The following is a 23,772-nucleotide window of genomic DNA, read 5'->3' on the forward strand; positions in this document are numbered from 1 at the left end:
CTAGGTGGCTCACTTGAAGCCACACACAGTGGCATGGAAAATGGAACCAAGGGAGAGAACAAAGGTCCTGTGTCCTTCCCCTTTGCCGATCCACAGATAGGCCCCAAGGACAGCAGTCTGCTCAGCTCTGAGTCATTTTGGCCCCAAAAGTTAGAGACTTAGCTTAGTGTCCTCTGAGCTGATCAGTTTAGGGGAGATGACTTGTGGCCCTTAGGGATGGAAGGCATTAGGCTTCATGTGCTGGGGGCCACCTGCCCCCAAACTGCTGTCACCTTTTAATAGATTTCTCGGGGAATGAGTAATTTGTTCCTGATGCTGGCTCTGCACTGGGCAGGAAGTCCCTACAGGCCTGGAAGGCTAGTGTGAAATCACTCAAAGCAACTGCTGGAGGAGGATGGTGGGTCAGCGCTGGCCACTTAGCTCGACTAGACTGCCAATTACTGCCTGGCTTGCTTCCTGCCGCAGACGTGCCCAGGGCCAGGGCTTTGAACCCTTGCAGGGAAGCCAGCTTCCAGTAAACAACCCAGGGCGGCAAGCAGATTGACAGCAAGGTTCAGCACGAGGACCGATGCTGTTCTGCTTTAGCTGCAAGTGGACAGCGCTGTAGTCCCCGGGGTCCTCCCAGTCAAGGGTTTGGGGCCTGCCTGAACCCAGACTCTCACTCCTGGCTAGACAGTTCCTGCCAAGGATGTTGGGGTTTCTGAGCCCTGGCAGATCATTCCCCTAGATAGCACTTGAGCCTGGGCTGGATCCTCTTCTCAGCCAGCAGCCTGGGAGCAGGGTGTGGAGGAGGCCATAGCCTCCTTCCTTCTTCCTGGAAGATATGCCCAGGGCAACACACACTGTGGGCTGACAGCCACTATTAGGTATGAGGGCAGGTTATGTCCTCCCAAGAGCATATACTGGAGGTCTGGGGCTTCTAGATGCCAGGAGATGGTTGTCTTGTGGAAATTGGCTGGTAGGGGCCTAAGAGAGGTTTCTGGAAAAGGTGGAAGGTTCTAGATCTCAGCTGAAGTGCTGAACATACATCTGCTCAAACTTACTATACTGTGTTCTTCATTTACATATTTTCCTCTAGGACCACCCAGATGGAGAACCTGGGACAGACAGACATCTACTCACACACCTGCACATGTTCACACACACATTCACACACTTGTAATGCTGTTTCTCATACTTTCATACCCCACACTCACAGACATAACACATAATACCCCCCTTCACTCTCCAACATTGTTGCAGGAAATCATATATGTTTTCCTCAGAAAATTGGGCTTGCTTTCAACTTTTTTCTTTCCTCAGGGAAGCCGCAAAAGAATGAAGCTTCTCTTTGTCCTTGCTCTGTGATTAATTTCTTTCTGTGTTCAGGAAGTCAATGGCAAGATATGAAAGCGGGGAGGGCTGCCTAAGCGAGTTGGTGCCTTGGGCCTGAACTGCACATTCAGGCAGCTAGCTCTGTCCTTGGGGAGAGCCCTTAGTGAACGCTGTGCTGTCTGCCCCATGCCCCTTCTGTTCTGCCACTCTTTGCCTGTTCTCCTTTTCCTAGTCCTGTGGATCCTTATGTCTTGGGGGTCAGGTGACACCTGTGTGTGTGCCTGCAGAGGCCAGGGGAGGCATCATGTGTCTTCCTCTAGCACTCCCTATCTCAGTCCTTTGAAATGAAGTAGAGTCTCTCACTTAACCTGGAGCTAGGTAATGGATGGTTATTTCTGGGCTCATGTGGCAGGAAGGACCTAGGGACTATTATACTCCACTGCTGGTTATGGTTCCCTGGGCCAGGAGGCAAAGAGCTCACACTGGTGGGCTCCTGTGGGTTAAATCTGGGATAACTGAAGGTAAAACACCAACAATGATCATCCAAGAATGGACAACGGGGGCTGGAGAGACAGTTCAGTGGGTAAGATGCCACTTCATTAGCATGAGGACTTCTTCAGCATCCACATAAAAAAAATGGGAACACATATGCCTGTAACCCGAGTGCTGCAAGGAGAAGAGACAGTACAATCACCAGCTTCCCGCCACCAGCCTAGTTCCCGGTCAGTGAGAGACTCTGCTTCATTTCAAAGGTTAAGATAAGGAGCACTAGAGGAAGACACATGATGCCTCCCCTGGCCTCTGCATGCACATACACAGGTATCATCCCAAATCCCAAGACATATATACATATAGCATGTGAGCACGTACACACACACACACACACACACACACACACACACACACACACACACTACAGAAATGAATAATAACATAGTAAGGAAAAAAATGGTATGGTCTCTTATCAGTTGCAGGGTAGCAGGGCTGTGTGTTTGCTGAGTGAGGAATCCTGGAGGGTTAGAAAGCTTCAAAAATAAAAATGTAGGGGGTAGCCCGGGAGGTGGTGGTGCATGCCTTTAATCCCAGCACTGGGAGGCAGAGCAGGCAGATCTCTGTGAGTTTGAGGTCAGCCTCGTCTACAGAGTGAGATCCAGGACAGGCACCAAAACTACACAGAGAAACCCTGTCTCAAAAAACAAAACAAAAAAAAAATAGGGGAAAAGTAATAAATGTTTACAGCATTTGAAAAAAATACAGAGGCTAAAAGGAGGGGGAAAATAAGAGTGACCTGAGGCTCTCCAGTGAGGGAATCTCACCTGGCGACACAGAACACTTTCAACACATCAAGGGACAGCCACACTTATACACCCACAGATCTTATACATCTTTTGTTGTTTCTCCTGTTGCTAAAATGCAAGTTTTAAAGGTCTGATATATTCCATTGTAAATTATTTAGCCATTTTCCTATTGTTTGATAGTAAAGTCATTTCTGGGTTTCATTATAATATTACTATATACTATCAATAATCCATTCTAATATCAAACATGTGATCTATTACCCAATATATAATTCCTGGTAAATTCTAGTCTGTGCCATTGTAGTAATGCTGCAATGAACATCTTTATTTTATTAAATTTATTCTGTGCGTGTTGTGTGCATGTGAATGTGTAGGTATGTGAGCTCACATGAGCACATGGGAGTCCAGAAGAGGACATGGGATGTCTTCTCTAGTACTCTTCTTTCTTACTGCCTTGAGACAAGGTCTTTCACTGACCTAGAAGCTTGGTGTTTGGGCTAGGCTGGCTGACCAGTGAGTTGCTGGGATCCATTGTCTCTGCACCCTCTGCTGGTGTTACAGGCATGCACAGCTTTTTATGTGGGTGGTGATGATTCAAACTCAGGTTTTCCTTATTCTTACCTGCCCCATGTCCCCAGCCCCTACAAAGACACGTCTCTACACAATTGCCTCTGCTAGGAATAGATCCCTCTTAAAGGGTGGCGGGGCCAAGTGTACAGACCTTTCCTGAGGATCTTGAATTATTTTGGCCAATGGCTTTCCTGAAGGCATGCATGGCTTGTCTTACCCAATAGCAGTTAGGAAAGGTCTCCTCTCAGATACTGTGAATTCCGAGTGTTGTTATCAGAGAAGTCAGCTGTTGCCATCCTGCTCACTCTATGTCCTGTCTAGTCCTCTAGACCACCATGCCTCTGACTCTGAGTTCTCCTCCATCACTTTGTGGAACATCGGTAACAGTCCAAAAACACAGGACTTCCCACCAGGGTTTGTGCCTCTGTCGCCTGTCCCCAGCATAGACTGGCTTTCAGCTCCAGTGTGATGTGACCCAGTGGTGCCCATGTGAACTTTTGGGCTACCATCAGCAACCCCCACTAACACAGGTTAGACTCTGAAAGGATAGCAGGGACTCCTCTCTCTGTGCCCACACTCTGCTTCACCTTTGCATTGCCTGTCTGGCACTCTGTACTACTTCTAGTAACTGTCCTCTCCTCGTCCTTCTGCCCCCACTCTGGTCTAGGCCTCCTTCATCTCTCCCCACTGTTGTCCTCTCACAGACTCCGTCATCTCTACTCCCCACCACCCCCACTGCCAAAACAAGTGCACTCCTTGCTGCTGAGATGGCCACATAGCCCTGAAGTCTTAGCCATGCCTAAGTTTCCACTTGTCCCACCCTGGAAATCATTCTGGTGATTTAGTGTTCCATACCCTCCAGGCCCAACAATTCCAGAAGTCTGCTGAAGCCACCTCTTTCTTCCTGTCTACAACCCCAGCTATCCAGTGCTGGGGCTTTGCCTGGGGTGCACCCTCTGAGCACTTGCTGAGGGTTTCTTCCTTGGAAGGAGTTGAGTTCTGTCTCCCTGGGGGCTCCGTGAACTTCTGAAGTCCTTACTGGAACCCTCTGATCCTTTTGCTTCCTCCTTTATTTATGTGTCTGCTTCTCTTAAGAGCCCTGTTTCTGCACCCAGCAAGGTACCAGACACAAGACTGGAGTCTGATGAAGGAACAGCTGAATAATGAGTGAAGAGCCAGGAAGTTCTGAACCACAGAGAAGGTAATGGGTGTTACCTGGGAGTGGGGACACTGTCAAGGCAAGTCCTGCAAAACCGATCCATGAAGGAACCAGGGGCTGGTGTGTGGTTCAGCTGGCAGAGTACTTGCCTGGCACACACAGAGCCATGAGTGCAGCATAGACCGGGTTTGTCTTAGTGTTCTACTGCTGTGAAGAGACACCATGATCAAGACATCTCTTTTAAAAGAAGACATTTAATTGAGGCTTGCTTAGTTTCAGAAGTTTAGTCTATTACCATCATGGCAGTGAGCATGGAGGGGGAACAGGGCCTCATGTAGGCAGACATGATGCTGGCGAAGTGGTTGAGAGTTCTATATCCAGATCAACAGGCAGGAGGAAGAGAGAGAGAGAGATTCTGGGCCTGGCTTCTGCTTTTGAAACCTCAAAGCCCACCCTTAGTGACGCTTCCCCCAAGGAGGCTACACCTCCTAATCCTTTTCAAGCAGTGCCACACCCTAATGTCTGAGCATCAAAATATATAAGCCCATGGGAACATTATTATTTAAACCACCACACAGTGTAGTGGCTCACATTTGTAAATCCAGTATTTGGGAGGTAGAGGCAGGAGGATCAGAAGTTCAAGGTCATCCCTGGCTACATAGCAAGTTTGAGGGCAGCCTAGGCTATGAGAACCTGTCTCAAACAAGCAAACAGAAAAGTGGCCTCAGGGTGCCTTGTCTTTGGGTGATGCTCTACTTAAATGCCATGTGTTGCATCTCTGATTAAATACCTTCCATGGCTCCCCAGTGCTCTCATGAGAGGCTCAGGCTTCTTCCTGCATTCCAGAGCCCTGTATGACTGGAGTCTGCCCTGACTGATTGTGTCACTGTGTGGTCCTTCTAAGCTCCTGACTTAAAGGGTTCACTTGTTGTTCCCTCTCTCATGGTTAGTGAGAGAGAATCAGATTTCTGCCAAAAGACTTGGGGTTAAGAACAAGCACTGTGAACAGATTAGACCTGGGTAAGAATTAAAATTCTCCTTTGAATCAGTTGCATGTTGTTAGCCAAGTACTTCTCTCCAGGTGGAGAGTTCTCTACCTGTAAGCCAGTAATGAGAAGTGAATGGGGGCCAGGCATGGTGGTGCACACTATAATCCTAGCACTTGGGAGGCAGAAGTAGGTGGATCTCTGAGTTTTGAGGCTAGCCTGGTCTGCAGAGCGAGATCCAGCACAGCTAGAGCTATGCAGTCCCCTGTCTTGAAAACAAAACAAAAAACCAGACAGGGGTGCGGGGGAGGGAGGGAGGAATGGGGTTGTAACTTGGGAGGTACACAGCCTCTGGCATATTGAAAGATTTCAATAGACATCAACCAGTGTGGACTCAGCCAGGCTGGGAAGTTGGTAAGTTCTCCCATGCTACAGAAGTGGGGTATGCTGACAATTTCATTGTTGCCCTTGCAAGGGCTGAATTAGAAGCAGGAAGAGGGTCTCCACTTGTGCTCACCATCAGCCCAGGCAGGCAAACATAGGGCTCATCTAACCCAGTCTGTGCTAATAGTGCATGTAGTTCTGTGGGTCTCAGGTGGAGGGAATCTACACTTGGAAGCATTGTGATGTGCCTGACTGCACCCTCCTACTGGAGCTGGGCTTCTGTGGGCCATGCAGGGCAGCTTGGCACCTGGGTGCTGGGCCAAGGGCCCTGGAGCCTGGAGCAGCTGCACTAATTCATGCAAAGGAAGGCACACAGGTTGCCCTGTCTATTTATAGCTTATTTATGTAGGAAGAAAAACAAGGGCCCAGTTGCCATGGTAACCAGGAGCATCATGGACTACTCTCTCTGCAATGGGAAGAGGGCCAAGTCAGCTCTTGTGGGGAGCCCTCTACTGTGCATATCATGATGGAGGGTGGGGTGGGCCTTATCCACCTGTCCCACACTGAGTTCTCAGGCAGTCTGTAGACTGGGTAGGGTGGGGGCTACTGCTCTCTTGGTGCCTGTAAAATCCAGGGGTATTTTGGGGCAATGCGTAGTTGAGCTTCCTGCCCGGAGGGTGCCGCCTGCTCTCCAATTCTTCTTGTTAACTGCTGTCATTTGAGTACCTGCCTGCTGCCTTGGTGGATGCGAAAGCCTTCTAGCTGTGCTCCCACGTGTCCCTTAGCACACTTAGCACAGAGCACTGGACATACAGTCCTTAGAGCAATGCCCCTCAAAGTTACGACCTTGCAGAAAGCTTGTCATCAAGGAGGGGCTTAATAAAATCTGAATGAATGAATGAATGAATGAATGAATGAATGAGTGCTTAACAGATGTTCATACCACACTCATGTATTGAGGGAGACCGCAATGTTTTCTCATTTTATAGATGAAAAAATGGAGCTACGAAGAGATCAGCCTGAGATCCCATGGCTGATAAGCATCTGAGTGAGGGTAGGCGCTGGGGAGGAGGAGACCTTACTTTTGCTTGTTGGAGCAGGAGCCAGGGTTTCAGTTGCGCTGTAGTTGTCAGGGCTGAGGGTGAAGGTTCTGTGAGGATGAATCTTGACTCTGTATTCATCAACAGTATGGGCTTGAGCTAAGACATCGCCCTTCCATGCCTCATCTGTACAGTTGGACAGAAATGATGCTGGGTCCTTTAGAGACTGTCAACTCCTGAAGGCAGGCTCTGTGCCTGTCTCCAGTTTATCTGTTTTTCCAGTGTCTGTCTGGTGCACTCTTGGTACCAGGATGATCCTGAGACCCCATCTACAGGACAGAGCCCAGGACCTTGAGTCTGCTCATGGTTGTTGGTTGTTACTGTGCTATTTGGGAACTGAGACACAGAGAAGCCTGTGAGACTCCCCCAGAGGTCACACAGCCACATAGGGCAGAAGTCATTGCTTCACTGATCAGTAAGGCTCTGCAGCCAAGGGGTAAGTGGGACAGTGTCCAGGACAAAGGATGGGCATTCTAGGCTGGGCTGAAGTTCCAGGGAACAGCAGAGAAACTAAACAAGAATGTTGAGCAGGGCTCTTAGTGCTGGGCCTAGAGCTTCACTGATCATAGTCAGAAATACAGCGTCTGATGCCTGGTCTGCCTGGAGCTGTCACTCATTGGCTGGCCTCTGGCTCAGCCACTTACTGTCTATTCCCAGGCCTCCAGAAGGCTGTCAGTCGCCCTCTGCTGGGCTCTGCAGACCATCTTCAGAGGCGGTGACAGCTGGAAAATTGTCAGTGGCTCCACAGCTACCACCAGATCCCACAGAAGGACACAGCATCTTTTCATCTCTGGACCTCCCTCTGCTGCAGGCTTTTCCTGACTCCCAAAAGCCACATCTAGAGTTTGGTCTTGTCATTTCTCATCTGTTCCTCTTGCTTATCTCATGAGCTTACACGCCCAGACTTCTAAAGCATCCCACTCCTACTTACACCCCACACCAGAGGGACTTGTTCTGGGATTTTCTCTTTTTTAGCTTGTAAACTTGTGATGTGCCCAACTTCACTAGGCAGCCATAACACAGTACTCCAAGCTGGACCATGCAGGCAACAGAAATGTGTTGTCTCATAGTTCAGGAATTTGGAAATACAATGAATTCGTTTTGAGGTCATGTGGGAGAGTCTGGTCCAGCCCCTTGCCTGTTTTCTGGGTTTTTGATGCATGGTCTTTGTTTTCCCCAGCTGTGGAAACATGACAAGGAACTGACTTAATCTTCATCTGTGGTTGTCAACCAACTTCCCCTTTTTATAAAGGACTCAGGCTAGGTTAGGTTAGGACCCGCTCTCCTAGATTATTTTTAGCACAGGGAGATAGGGCTTTAAAATTAGAATTTCTTTTATTTTAAAAGACCCAGAGATGCAATCAAAGAGAATTTAACCTTTTTTTGTTCGTTCATTTGCTTTTTTCAAGACAGAGTTTCTCTGTGTAGCCCTGGCAGTCCTGGGACTCACTTCATAGACAAGGCTGGCCTTGAACTTAGAGATTTCCCTGCCTCTGCCTCCCAATGCTGGGACTAAAGGTGTGTGCCACCATGTCCAGTGCGAATCTTTAGTGAACATTTATTAAATACATAGCTGTGACACTGGTTCTCGACACTTGGTATGCTATTTATTCATTATTCATCCATCTACAGCTAGAGCCATGCCAGGCACATAATAGGTGCTTAATACATATTTGTAAATGGATTAATTTCATAATTATGGAGGCTGTCATTTATTGTCTAAGTTCCTATTAATCCCAGTACTTGGGAGGCAGAGCCAGGTGGATCTCTGTGAGTTCCAGGCCAGCCTGGGCTACAGAGTGAGATGCAGGACAGGCACCAAAACTACACAGAGAAACCCTGTCTCAGAAAACAAAACAAAACAAAACAGAACAACAACAACAAAAAAACCCCCAACTTTCCTGACTTCCACAAGTCTTAAAGTTCTACCAGTAGAAGATTGTGATAAAATTTACATAATGCTACATTTTTAATGCTGTGTAACATTATAAACTCTGTGCCCATTAAACAACCCAATGCCCCTTCTCCAGCTCTAACAACTACTGATTCACTTTATGTTTCTATAGATTTGCCTATTTAAAGATACATCATATAAATGGAACCATATAGGGCTGGGGAGATGGCTCAATGGTTGAAGAACTTGCTATGTAAGCATGAAGACTGGAGTTTGAATCCCCAAGATTCATGTGAATGCTGGGTGGATGTGTCAGTCAGCCTGTAATGCCAGTGCTCAAAGAGGATCCTTGGAGCAAGACGGCTAGCCACCTTGTGTTAGTGAGCTCTGGGTTCAACTGAGAGACCACGCCTTAATGAGTAAGGTGGAGAGTGGTGGTGGAGGGCTCCCGACATCAACCTTGGGCATCCACACACATGCACACACATGCACACACACGCGCACACACACATGCACACACACATCCACACACATGCACACACAAATGCACACATAAATGCACACATGCACACACAAATGCACACACATGCACACACATCCACATACATGCACACACATCCACACACATGCACACACACACACACACACACACACACACACACGCACCCACAGATATATGAACATGCTTACCACAAGCATGCACATGCATACCACACATAAATGGAACTATACAATATGCAGTTTTTTCAGGCCTGGCCTCTCAATTTTAGCAAATTGTTTTCAAGGTTCATTCCTGATTTAGTAGGTATCATGTTTCTTTCCCTTTTATGGCTGAATACTATTCCACTGTGTAGATACACATTTCGTTTATTTATTCATCCAGTGTTGGGCATTTGAGTTCTTTCTATATTTGCCTGTTATGAATCTCATTGCTATGCAATTTGTGTAGAAGTGTTTGTGAACTTAAGTTTTCAGTTCTGAAATTTTGATAATTTTGGTTCAAATTCCAGTTCATTTTCTGGAGCTGCAGACTATCTTACATTCCCATTTGTCACACATGAGAGTTAAATTTTTTCTACATTCTCTCCTACACTTGTGATTTCCTGTCTGATTCCAGCCATTTTCATAGGTCCCAAGGGGAATTTTGGGTTGCATTTCCCTGATGACTCACGGCATGGAACATCTTTGCATGTGCCTGTTTGGCTTTCTGAGGAGGGTGAACGCTCCACTAGACAGGAGGAAACCAGTGTTCAAAGGACTTGCTCAAGGGCTATGCCTGGGACCTGGGCGTCGATGTCCCTGGATTTTAACTAACGGTAGAAACAGATCTGATCGGAAAGTCAGGAGATTTGGTAATTGGGCGAATTTTATCTGACTGAACAAACCCCATCCCTGCAGCTGTCGTCAGTTTCTCCTCCCCAGAGCTTGAGGCAATGTACTTGAAACACCTCCGAGCCTCTCTAGAGAGCGAGAACTCAGGAACTCTATGATCTACAGCGCCAGTTCGAAGTTTGCTCCGCCCTCTCATCCCGTTCGCCCGCAGCGCCGGAAGTGTTCAGTTTTTTTTGTTAGCTCCGCCCTTGGCCCGGAAACACTTTCTTGGGAAGATGGCGGCAGTATCGGTGTTTCAGGCACCCGTCGGAGGTTTTTCTTTCGATAATTGCCGCAGGTGTGTCCATGCCACGGGCCGCAGTCGAGGCGTGGGTGGGGGTTCGGTGCCTCGGGTCGGAGCTGGGCGGTGGCCTGGGCCAGGGACGTGAGGAGCGTGGGAACGGCGCCCGCAGCCGTGTGACTCAGGGAATCCGGGGCCCCAGCGCGGGCTGCTTCGGAGGCCCGGGGCCCCATCCCTTTGCCAGTGTGTAAGAACTTGGTGCTTCCCATGGCGTTAGGCAGGCCACAGCCCCGATCTGTGACTCTGCGCATGGTGCTGTGCTGATGGTGGGAGGATGCAGTGAACACGCTGGGGTGAAAGTAAACTGAGTTCCCTCCTAAGCACTCTCGTGCCACTGGGGCACAATTGTGGTCTTGTCCTCCAACACTTGATTTCTGCGCTTTCCCTCAGGAATGCTGTCTTGGAAGCTGATTTTGCAAAGAAGGGGTTCAAACTTCCGAAAGCCCGGAAAACTGGCACTACCATCGCGGGAGTAGTCTACAAGGTAAGCCGAGAAAGCCTGACGACCCATGTTAGCAGGTAGGCCACTTGGACTCCTCCAAGCTTGAGCTAGATATGGTAGTGCATATGTCAGGGTACATCATGAAAAGGACTTTCATAAGAAACTGCTTTTGCCAGTAGACTTTACATATTTAGTAGTTTGTATTCTTTATTCATTTTGACGTTTTTGACATGAAGGCAGTTTGTTTTTTCTTAAAGTACTGTAGGAAGCAGGATGATGTAATGGGAAAAGGTAGAATTGGGATAAGATGGATTTGTCTAGATGTTTAATGCATTGATGCTGCTTCCAATTTTGGGCAGTTCAGACCCCCACCTCACTCCCTTTGAGACAGGGTCTTATTGTGTAGCCCTGACTGTCCTGGAACATGCCATGTAGATTAGGCTGCTTTAAACTGACAGAGATTCATCTGCTTCTGTTTCCCAAATGCAGAGTTTAAGGGGTTAAAAGCAGGTGTCACTATGTCCTCATCCATCAAATGGAGATAAATCCTGAATTAAACTTAAAGATCATAAAGACCAGTGATTAACATTGTTATAGGTGAAGAGATCCCAGCACTCGGGAGACAGAGGCAGGTGGGTCTCTGTGGGTTCAAGGCCAGCCTGGTATACAGTGTAAATTCTAGGACAGCAAGAGCTACACAGAGAGAACCTGTCTCAAAAAACCAAAAAGTAAAAAAGAAAGAAACCTAGTAGACAGGTGATTGTTTACTTAATTTTGTCTAGTATGTGTGAGTGTGCATATGCCATGGGATGAGTGTAGAGGTCAGAGAACAACATGGTGGAATCCAGTCTCACTTCATGTGAACTCTTGGGGTAGAAGTCAGCTTCCCAGGCTTGCACAGGTAGTGTTTTCACTTGCTGAACAAGCTTGCTGGCCCATAGGTGGCTATTTTAATGGAAAGATTATGGGTCTTCATTTCACTTTTTTTTCTTCTTCTCAGTTTAGCTCTATGATTTGTAAGGAATTTACTCAATCCCTGAGCCTTGTTTGAAAATGGAAATAAGTTGTAATCACCTTAGGATTCAGCCAGTAACATTAAGGACATATTTAGAATGTAGGACAATAATAGTTTTGGTAGAGATTTTGCCTGGGGATATGGAATTATGGAAGCAGAGAATGGCCAACATTGTTTTTCTTAAATAATATGTATATAAAATTGTTGAAAACCTCTCTTTTTTGTTTTTTAATAGGATGGCATAGTTCTTGGAGCAGACACAAGAGCAACTGAAGGGATGGTTGTTGCTGACAAAAACTGTTCAAAAATTCACTTCATATCTCCTAATATTTAGTAAGTATTGATAAATTTGGACTACTCTGAAATTTTCTAACCTGTCAATATTAAAAATTGACCATTACTGCCATCCTCCTTGCAGCCTGCTTGCGGTTCAGCATGTGTTTTCTAAGTCCCTTTCATGTGTTTCTAGGCTGGGATGCATGTTGATTGGCAGAGTGCTTAGCTGGCTTGAAGAGTCCTGTTCTGTTTTCAGCACTGCAGAAAGTGGGGAGTAGTGGGCACGCTGCAGTTTTAGCTTTGGGGAGGTAGAAGCAGGAGCATCAGGAGGTCAAGGTCCTCCTTGCCTACACAGGAGGCCAGTCTAGGGTGAATAAGGCTGTGTCAGACAAATAGCTCCAAACATTTCCACGCCCGTGCCGCCTGAGCTCCTCATGGGCAAGTCCTCCTGTGGCTTCAGTCTGAGTTAGTTGGTAGAAGGTTCTGCCACCCAGTGCCTCTTGAATGCATTCCTTTCTATTTTTCCCTCTCCTGAGACCTTTATTTAGGTTCTTTTTTCTCACCTGGACAATGGCAGTTTTTTAATTGGCATTTCTGCCTCTGGTTTCTATAGTAATGTTCACAGGTTCTGCTATACCTTTGTAGAACACAGAGTTAGAGCCCGCACAAGGGTTCTAACACCCTTTTTTGGGCTTTTGAGAGTACCCACACGTAGTTGTATGCAGACTTTCACACAGACACATACCATCATAAATAATATTTTAAAAAACAAAATAAAAGTAGCCCTTTGTTCTTTCTGCTTTTAAACTGTTTCTGTTCTTCTAAACCCAGCTGATAAAAACCTTTCCTTGCCAGGCAGTGGTTTTGCATGCCTTTAATCCTAGGACTAGTAAGGTAGAGCTAGGCGGATCTCTGAGTTCGAGGCCAGCCTGGGCTACAGAGTGAGTTCCAGGACAGCCAGGGCTGTTACACAGAGAAACCCTGTCTCGAAAAACAAAACAAAACACTTTTCCTTATCAATTAGAATTCATTGTTCTCAATGCTGATGAGGTAAGCAGGTAAGGATGGTTGTCACCAAGCCTGACCACCTGAGTTGGATCCTCAGATTCCATATAGTGGAAGGACAGAACCAAATTCCGAAAGATGTTCTCTGACCTCCACATGCTTACATGACACAAATGTGTCTCTCACACACATGCACACACACACACACACACACACACACACACACACACACACACACAAAATAAATTATAGATAGAAAAAAAGGGAGGGGTTGGGGATTTAGCTCAGTGGTAGAGCGCTTGCTAGGCGCAAGGCCTTGGGTTCGGTCCTCAACCCCAGAAAAAAAAAAAAGGAATTAATTGCTCTGCCCTCTGACTTCCCATGGCCTGTTGTACCTGTGTTATTTTATGGCATTTTATAATCTTCTCTTCCATTCCTCCTTTACTTAGTTCTGAAATAATAAATCAAGGCTGTCTAGTATTGATATTGAATTGTAAAACTTTGATCACTGCCTTGCTCTTTTGGTACAGTTTGGATGCACTTGTAGGACTAACACATGCACTCTGAAGCAGAGAAACGGATGATTTGAAATGTCCCGTTGCACCATAGAGAGGATATTTGCATATAGTTAGGTGTGTGTCCTCAATTTCATGTTTAAGATTGGTTAGAGAAGTTGCATAGCAGACAACTCAGAATGCCTCGCATGAACTTGAACTTTGTAGAGTTAGCCGAGAGGCTCCATTTCTTTCTCTGTTTTGATAAAGTGGTGGTTTTTCTTTTTTCTTTTCTTTTTTCCCCCCTTTTTTCATTTTTCGAGACAGGGTTTCTCTGTGTAGCTTTGCACCTTTCCTGGATCTTGCTCTGTAGACCAGGCTGGCCTCGAACTCACAAAGATCCGCCTGCCTCTGCCTCCCAAGTGCTGGGATTAAAGGTGTGTGCCATCACCACCCAGCAAAAGTGGTGGTTTTTCAAGACAAGGTTTCTCTGTATCTATTTCTGGTTGTCCTGGAACTCGCTCTGTAAACCAGGCTGGCCTCAAACTCACAGGGATCCACCTGCCTTTGCCTCCTGAGTGCTGGGATTAAAGGTGTGTGTCACCACCGCTCAGAGAGGCTCTATTCCTAAGTTAGTCATCTGATAATTGAATGCCAGCTAAGTTTCTGTGGTATTTCCAGTTGCTGTGGTGCGGGGACAGCTGCAGACACAGACATGACAACCCAGCTTATTTCTTCCAACTTGGAGCTCCACTCTCTCACCACTGGCCGCCTTCCGAGAGTTGTGACTGCTAATCGGATGTTGAAGCAGATGCTTTTTAGGTAAGGTTCCAAGGTGTGGATTTCTGTAATATCGTTTTTTTTTTTTTTTTTGTTTTGTTTTTTAAATCTTAGATTTTTAGCACAAGGAACCCTGGAAATTAGGGGGGAAAATATTTAGAAGAACACATTTTGTTCCAGAAATCAATTAGAAGCCATTTTTAATTTTTTTGTTTGTTGGTTGGTTGGTTTATTTTTAGAGACGGTTTCTCTGTACCCTTGGTTGTCCAGGCTGGCCTTGAACTCACAGAGATCTGCCTGTGTCTGCCTCTTCAGTACTGGGATAAAAGTCATTCACATCACCTCCTGGCTGCCATTTTTTTTTAATTGTTAAGGCATTTGATAACTAAATGGATTGTATGGTCTGATGTATCTTACGGTGATGATTTGCCGTGAATTGTGGCCAGTAGAGTAATTTCTTGAAGCATAGAGCTATTACTGCATAAGACAACTTTTGTTCACAGTAAAATGGTACTTTGAGTTTGTCTTGTAAGTCCTACCCATTTCCCCAGCACTTCAACACAAATGGTTTTTTCTTTCCTTTTTTAGCAGTAAAGTGAGAAATGACTTGTAGTCACATATAAGTGGGTAAAACAACACTGATTTCACCCACTCTCCCTCCTGGTCTTGTAGACCCTTGCTGAAGTGCTCTGTGCACTGTCTCCTATTTCTTTTTAGCTCTGAGGTAAGGGCTATTGCTGTGTCCTGTTTATAAATAAACAAGTTGAGGCTTAATGAGCCATAGTAAGTCATGATTTAAACTTTGCTAACTCCCATACACAGCTTATAGGAGTTTTGCTTCTTTTCCCCTTCAGTGATCCCATTATACTTTATGTTTGTATAGGTTTTGATGGTTTTAAAATTTTCCCCCCTTGGAGGCAGGGTTTCTCTGTGTAGTTTTGGCTGTCTTAGAACTCACTCTGCTGACCAGGTTGGCCTTGAACTCACAGAGATTTGCCTGCCTCTGCCTCCCCGAGTTTAAAAGTTTTAAAGTCCTTAGTTGGTTTTCTCATTTACTGTACATAAATGGGAAGCAGTATTTTTCTTGTTTGCTTTTCTGTTGCTGTGATAAACACCCTTACCAAAAACAATCTGGGAAGGGAAGGGTTTAACCTCATCTTACAGGTTATATCTTACAGGAAAACCAAGGCAGGATCAGGGCAGGAGCCTGAAGCAGAAACCACATAGGAACACTGCTCCTTCTGACTGGCTTAGCTAGATTTTGTTTGTTTTGTTTTTTGAGACAGGGTTTTTCTGTGTGGCTTTGGTGCTTGTCCTGGATCTCTCTCTGTAGACCAGGCTGGCCTCAAACTCACAGAGATTCGCCTGATTCTACCTCCTGAGTGCTGGGATTAAAGATGTGTGCCACCACCGCCCAGCTAGATTTTTATTTTTATATAGTTCAGAACCACTTGCTTAGGAACAGTATTGCCTGCAGTGGGCTGGGCTCTCCTGCATAACTAGTAATCAAGAAAAGTGCCTTTAGGCCAGTCAGATGGAGGCAGTTCTTCAGTTGAGGTTCCCTCTTCCCAGGTGTGTTAGTTGACCACCAAGATCAGCCCTCACAGGTCTGTTATAGTGGAAATAGTGCCCGCTTTCCTGGGCCTGTCTTATCTTTAGGGCATCCATTCTTTTTAGAGACCTGCCCTATGAATGTCGTGAGATCATTGGCCAAAAAAGGTTTATATAGGTCACATGACTTTGAAAATAAAATAGAAGCCAATAATTATAAATTGGGAGATTTAAATTAAAAATACAAATTTCTGTCTTTTTTTTTTTTTAATTAAGGACTGGAGAAGTAGCTCAGTGATTAAGAATACTGGCTGCTCTTCCAAAGGACCCAGGTTCAATTCCCAGCACCTACATGGCAGCTCACAACTGTCTGTAACTTCATTTCCACTCGATTCTACACCCTCACATAAAAATACATGTAGGCAAAATACCAACTCACATAAAAAAAATTAAAAAAAAAAATAGAATGAAGATAGGATAATGTGGCAGTAACTTTCAGGGATTGTGTGGTCAATGTCACCTTTGGCTTAGGAATATATTTGTCATATCCCTTTTTTGACTCTGGTTAATTGTCCTTGTGCACTGGCTTTCCTGAGAATTTGAGGTCCTTGTAGCATAGCTTTGTATTCTCAATGGGTCTGTGCAGGGAGGGTAGGGACGTACTCTACAGAGGAGACCGCAGAAGCCCGAGCCACAGGTGAGAGGCCTGTTGACTTAACTCTCCTCTGCTGCTCAGTGCTTGGTATATGAAGCCACCGCTAACACAGGGGATTATTGCCGCCAAATAAATGCTTCAGTTACAGCGTGAGACCAGCTGACCATATAAGACACTGATTTAAAAAAATATATCTAGGTATTAGTTTTAAATATAAAGCTCCCTCTGGTGGCTCATATAGCCTATTGCATATAAAACAGTTTCATGCTTGTTATTTAAGGCATTTAGCAAAATAATTTAAAAATATTTAATCTCTCTATAGTGTTTTAAGGTTTCTACAGTCTCTTTTTTCTCTCCAGTGGTTCATTTTTATTTAGTACAGTTTGTAAAGATTATTTATTTACTTATTTTGTGAGACAGGGTGTCACTGTATCTCTGGTTAACCTGGAACCAGTTCAGGCTGGCTTTGAACTCACAGAATTGAAAGTGTGTTTCACCATGCCTGGCCAGAGTTAAATTTTGTCAAATGTTTTGAGAGGAGCATTGAAAAATTTAAACCAAGGTAGTATTGTCCTTTGTATCTGGTGACATTTTGGGTGAGTTACATAAAGTAAGAGTGGTTTAAAGGAAAAAGACTTTGCATCTGTAGTGCTCTGGGGCAAGAACTGCCAGCTGTGATTTTGTGTGATGCACGCACAGAGGACAGAGTAGGGTGTTGGATCCCTGGAGCTGGAGTTATAGGCAGTTGTGAGCCACCTGATGTGGATGCTGAGAACTGGACTCAAGTCCTCTGTAAGCATCAAGCACTCCTAACTGCTAAGACATTCCTCTAGCTCCATCTTAGACTTCCTTTTTTTTGGTTTTTGGGACAGGGTTTTCCTGTGTAGCCTGACTGTCCTGGAACTTACTCTGTAGACCAGGCTGGCCTCGAACTCAGAGATCTGCTTGTCTCTGCCTCCTGAGTGATGGGATTAAAGATGTGTGCCACCACTACCCAGCCTGGGATCTTAGAATTTTATTTATTTATTTATTTAATTTCTTTTTTAAAAAATTTTTTATATTTTACAATACTATTCAGTTCTACATAACAGCCACGGATTCCCTTGTTCTCACCCTTCCTGCCCCCTCCCCTTCCCCCCAGCCCACCCCCCCCATTCCCATCTCCTCCAGAGCAAGGCCTCCCTGAGGACTGAGATCGACCTGATAGACTCAGTCCAGGCAGGTCCAGTCCCCTCCTCCCAGATTGAGCCGAGCGTCCCTGCATAAGTCCCAGGTTTCAAACAGCTAACTCATGCAATGAGCCCAGGACCTGGTACCACTGCCTAGATGCCTCCCAAACAGATCAAGCCAATCAACTGCCTCACCTATTCAGAGGGCCTGATCCAGTTGGGGGCCCCTCAGCCTTTGGTTCATAGTTCATGTGTTTCCATTCGTTTGGCTATTTGTCCCTGTGCTTTATCCAACCTTGGTTTCAACAATTCTTGCCCATATAAACCCTCCTCTTTCTCGCTAATTAGACTTCCGGCGCATTTATTTATTTTTTGAGGCAGGGTTTCTCTCTGTAGCCCTGGTTGTCCTGGAACTTGCTCTGTAGACCAGGTTGGCCTCAAACTCAGAGATTTGCTTGCCTCTGCCTGTCATCTTACACTTTTTTTTTTGATTTTCAAGACAGGGTTTCTCTGTGTAGCCCTGGCTGTCCTGGAACTTGCTTTGTAGACCGGGCTAGCCTTGAACTCACAGAGATCCATATGTTTCTGCCTCTCATACTGGAAGTAAAGGCATGGCCACTACCAATGGGCTGTTTTACACTTTTAAGGATAAGTTTTTTTCTTGGAAAATGCCAGTGATAGTTTTTGTCTCCTTGACTTACAGGGGATAAAGAAAGAGAGGCTGAGCTAGCTAAGCAGGTAAAGGCACCTGCTTGCCAAGCCCAAAAGTCTGAGTTTGGCAGTTCAGAACCCACATGGTGGAGGAGAGAACAGACTTCTGTAAGTTGTCTGCTGACTTCCACATGTGCAGCATGGTGCTTATGCGTCCACACAGACATATATATGACTGATACAGTGTCTGCAATGGGGCTAAAGTTTGTTTGTTTGTTTGTTTTTGAGACAGTTTCTCTGTGTAGCTTTGGAGCCTATCTTGGAACTCATTCTGTAGCCCAGGCTAGCCTTGAATTCACAGAGATCCACCTGCCTCTGCCTCCCGAGTACTGGGGTTAAAGGTGTGCACCACCACTACGTGGCTCTAAAGTTTTTTTTTTTTTTCTTTTGGTTTTTCAAGACAGGGTTTCTCTGTGTAGCTTTGCGCCTTTTCCTGGAACTCACTTGGTAGCCCAGGCTGGCCTCGAACTCACAGAGATCCGCCTGGCTCTGCCTCCCGAGTGCTGAGATTAAAGGCGTGCGCCACCACCGCCCAGCCTAAAGTTTTTTATTTGAATTTTTTTCAGACCTTTTATGCTTTACCCACAGCCTCATGTTCATGCATTAACAGGAATGACATGCTAGTACATGTATTTCTTTATAGCTTGCCCTGTATACAATGCTGTATGTATTGTGTATATTGTTGCTGTTAGTAGAGAGCTCAGACCCATGAGTTCTCTTGAGCCCAGGGAAGAGTTCTAGAGACCTAGAACCACATGAAGTAAGAAAATATTTAAGTGTGTATACCTGTTAGAGGCAAAGGTTCCTGAGTTTTAGTAAATTTTCAAAGAGAGCTGACTCACAAAAATTTTAAGTACCAACTATCAATGTATGTTATCAATATACATATATATATTTAACTATATAATATATAACTTTAGTGTTGTCTTATGTTACAGTAATCAATTTTTGAACATTAATGGTATTGCCCACATGAAGATGTTTCCATGAATCTTTGGGTGGTTTCATAATTAATTCCTTAGGCTATATTCTAGAATGAGTTCCTTGGCTCCAAAAAATTCCATGATTCATAAAGGCAGATTTAGCCTTCGATATACATTGTCAGAACCGGAAGATCGTTCCACAATCAATAGTGAATGAGAAAAGGTATGGTTCTTAATGGTCTCTTATGTATAACAGTTTATTTGGCCATTTCTCCAGCTGCTTTTACGTCACTAACAGTGCTGTGATAAACACATTTCTGTATATTTCTCTTACATATTCTTGGACTGGAGACCTGGAAGTAGGATTTCTGGATCAAGGCTTTTGTGTTACTATCTCAGTGCTGGAGCTTAAACCCAGGCCTTCATATCCTGGGCATGTGCTCTGCTACTAAACTTTACCCTCTGATTCAGATTTTAAGGATGCCAGTCACTTGTCTAATACAGAAATTGAAATCCATGGCTACCGATAATCTGTTTATTAAGGGGTTGTTTGGGGAATAACTCACTGATAGAGGATATGGCAATTTCAGTCGCAGAGTCCCTAGAAGGTGACACTGTTTCACATCACCTGGCCTGGTCTTCACCATCTAAGTGCTCTTGAGAGAAGGGGCCTGAACACCTACTTCTCAGATCTTAAGCTAGACGAGGCCACATCCTAGGGGCTGGTACCCCAAGGTCATCAGTGGAACAAATACCCACTACACTTGTCTAAACGTTGAAGGCATGATACCTATAATACCAAGGTATTATAGCACGGAGGGAAAGATTTATTTATTTATTTATCTATTTATCTATTTATTTATTTATTTATTTATTTATTCAGATGCTCTCCTCAGCAGGCAGTGGAACAGGTTCAACACTGCAGGGCACAGTGCATCCAGCCATTCTGGCTTTTCTGTGCAGTTTCTCAGGCTCCAGTTTTGACTCTGCTGCTAACAAGCCTTAGACCGGCCTATGTTCCCTCTTCAGGCTGCTACGCCTTGCAAAATACATAAATAATAAATACCGATTCTTAAAAAATTGTTTTTAATTGTGTGTGTATGTGGGTGTGGAGTGTGGGTTTGGAGTGTGGGTGTGGAGTGTGTGTGTATTCAGGTACAAGAACCCTTGGAAGTCTGTCTGGAGCCAAACTTATAGGCAGTTGTAAGCCTCTTGATGTGCGTGTTGGGAACTAAACTTGGGTCCTCTGCAAGAACAGTACATACCCTTAACCATTGAGCCATCTCTCCAGCTACTTTAAAACAACTTACAAAATTTTTTAATTACATCTTTTTAGTGTGTGTGCGTGTCTGAGTGTGCATGTCATGGGGCACATGTGGAAGAGGTCAAAGGACATCTTGGAGGAGGAATTAATTTTCCCCTTTCACCATGTAAGTCTTGGGGAGTGAACCTCAGATCATCAGACTTGGCAGCAGGAACCTTTATCTACTGAGCCATCTCTGGCCTCTCTTCAGGCTGCTCCTAAAATTCTTTCCTAGCCTTTAATTTCCCACTTTAAAAATGTTAGATTGTCAGCAGTTTGGTGATTACGGGCCAGAGGAAATCCTGGATTTCACAGTTGTGCTTCTGGATGTCATGGAGCCCTTCTACTCTGAGCAATAACATTGCTTTTGTGCTCCTTATTTGTGTTTTAGTGATTAGTACAGATAGTTCAGCATATGTTGGTTTCATTTTTTCTTGTCAAAGAGCTAAAGGTTCAGAGTGGAAAACTTTAAATCCAACATGTTCATCTAGCACAGCCATCCTGATGGTGAAAATCTGAGCCAGTACAGGGAAAGGAACTTGTGGAAATAACCAGCTAGGTAAAGAGTTGAGCAAATGTTCCAAACCTGTGTGCACAGTTACAGGGAGGGAGGCAGGTGGGGTTTCTGAACAACTAGCTTTCTTCTGTGAGTCAGAGCTTCTTAGGCCATGAAGAATGAAATACTTCCTGCTTTTACTTGGCATTTGTGATTATTGTGTGGTGGGTTGTTGATTCAGAGGGAAGGGTGTTGTGACATGAACCACTGTCTGTGGAGACGGCTTGTTAGAACAGCTTGAACACAGCAGCTCCTCACTGGTAACTGACTCGCCGGCTAGCTTATCAGCCCACCCCAGGGAGCTGAAGGGGACAGTGTGATAGGCTTTGGAATAAGCGAGCCTTGACTCAGGAACATCAAACAAATTCTCCATGGTCCTAGCTTTTTTGATTTGTGGTTGTTGTTGTTGTTTTTTCCTCCTCCCTCCCTCTCTTCTTCCCTCCCTCCCTTTTTTTCTTAAATAAAATGGGAATGATAATGCTTTTTAAAAGGTGGTTTTGGTGGCTGAGCTGCAGTGAGTCATGTAGTATACCTCACAGTTTACAGTGGCAAATTGTAGATGTTTAACTGATTTTAGTTCCCTGCCCTGCTTGGTTCCCATGCAAGCAGTAACTCCTTAATGAAACATGTAAGCAAAACTCTTCTCTGACTTGCAGCTTCTGCCTAAGCTACAGTGATGTTATCTGAACTCATTTTTTTCTTGTGTCTATTCTGATTCCCAGGTATCAAGGTTACATTGGTGCAGCCCTAGTTTTGGGGGGAGTAGATGTTACTGGACCTCATCTCTACAGCATCTATCCTCATGGATCAACTGATAAATTACCTTATGTCACCATGGGTGAGTGTTATGTTTTTGTTTCAGACTCCTCTCAACAAATTGGTCTTTTGAAGAACTGTTCCCATTATTGTGAAGGGAGGCAACAGTGCATTCCAAAGCTGTTACTCAGTCAGCTGCTGTTTATCCAGTGCTTATCTATGGGTTGCACTTGGGAGGTAATTTATATAAAGATTATTTATATAATTTGATAAATAATGTAGTGAACAAATTATCTTGCCTGTAAGAAGTTCTTTATTGGATACCTACAGACAATTAAAAAATTATAAAACTGCCAGGCGGTGGTGGTGCATGCCTTTAATCCCAGCACTCAGGAGGCAGAGCCAGGTGGATCTTTGTGAGTTCGAGGCCAGCCTGGGCTACAGTAATTTCCAGGAAAGGCGCAAAGCTACACAGAGAGACCCTGTCTCGAAAAACAAAAAGAAAACAAACAAACAAACAAAAAACTATAAAACTATGTTAATAGCAATGTTAGGAAGTGAAAATTATTGAGAGGAAGGACAGTAGTGTAGGTGATACTGTACTGTAGTCACATCAGGTGCTAACTCTGGGGAAACCAGGTCAAGGATATGTGGGAATCACTCATTGTTATTTCTTGTATCTATAGAAGAATTTGCAGTGATCTAAAAGCAAAAAGTTGTGAATATGCTCAGAGGATTTGGGAGTGGTGGGCAGGCAGGAAGCAGGGGAGAGTTCAGTGGAAGCTTGAGCAGGTCCTGGGAGAAGATAGGCAGGTGGAGGGAAGAGTGAAAGCCTCACCTTTCAGCATGCTGATACTGGTAGGAAGTCCTGTGTGGGCAGGTGCACATGTGCCACACGTGTGGTCAGAGGACAACTGATCTGGGTTCTGGGAATCGAACTGGGCCGTCCAGCCTGATGGCAAGTGCCTGCCTTTACCTGCTGAGCCATCTCACCAGCCAGAGAAGCTCTTTTATGAAGCTAGAGTGACAGAGTCCCTTTTGCCAACTACCTGATGTCTGAGAGATTGTGGAGAACCTTAGTTTCCTACCTGTAAATTGATTGTCAGCAATACCTGTGCTCCAGCTTGTTGTTTGGCACTGGATGCAGGAAAAATCTGCTCCATGGCCTGGCTTACCAGTAGTTATCTTTTGTTGTTGTTGTTGTTTTTGCTTTTTCGAGACAGGGTTTCTCTGTAGAGTTTTGCGCCTTTCCTGGAACTCGCTTTGTAGACCAGGCTGGCCTTGAACTCACAAAGATCCACCTGCCTCTGCCTCCCGAGTGCTGGGATTAAAGGCGAGCGCCACCATCGCCTGGCTTGTTGTGGTTTTTTTAATTAAAATTTTTTTGAAAGTGATAAAATTGTGCTTAGAAAAATTGAGATTTTCAAATGAAAGTTTATGTTAAATTTCTGAATCAAATTGTGTAAATCCAGTTTTGAATGGTTGCTGTTTCTTGCTGTTTGTTATCTACCTTTCTGTCTTGGCTCTGGAGCTGGGAAGATGGTCGCTTTGCACAGTTGGAATTGCTAGTTGGAGACTTGGCTGTTCCATTTTGTAGGCTAGCCCTCTATAAGGTGCTTTGTAGTAAATGTAGTTTCCTCCTTGCTGGGGAACCTTACTACGTGGGTGGGTCTTTGTAATTACTGTTTTTGTTGTTTCAGATTGGATTTCATATAGCCCAGGATGGCCTCAAATTCTCTGTGGCCTTGAACTCCTTGAT

General features: G+C 45.0%; 1 protein-coding gene across 1 annotated transcript in view; it reads left to right on the forward strand.

Annotated features, from left to right (window-relative positions):
* Positions 1-10,263: 10,263 nt before the first annotated feature.
* Psmb7 (proteasome 20S subunit beta 7) overlaps positions 10,264-23,772 on the forward strand; it is a 60,797-nt gene continuing 47,288 nt past the window's right edge. The window contains exons 1-5 of the mRNA XM_028856794.1: positions 10,264-10,374; positions 10,768-10,861; positions 12,070-12,167; positions 14,291-14,431; positions 21,980-22,095. Coding sequence (XP_028712627.1) covers positions 10,313-10,374; positions 10,768-10,861; positions 12,070-12,167; positions 14,291-14,431; positions 21,980-22,095 — 511 coding nt within the window. The 5' untranslated portion in view covers positions 10,264-10,312. The remainder of the gene's footprint in view (positions 10,375-10,767; positions 10,862-12,069; positions 12,168-14,290; positions 14,432-21,979; positions 22,096-23,772) is intronic.

The sequence above is a fragment of the Peromyscus leucopus genome, chromosome 4 (genome assembly GCF_004664715.2).
Source record: "Peromyscus leucopus breed LL Stock chromosome 4, UCI_PerLeu_2.1, whole genome shotgun sequence".
NCBI lineage: Eukaryota > Metazoa > Chordata > Mammalia > Rodentia > Cricetidae > Peromyscus > Peromyscus leucopus.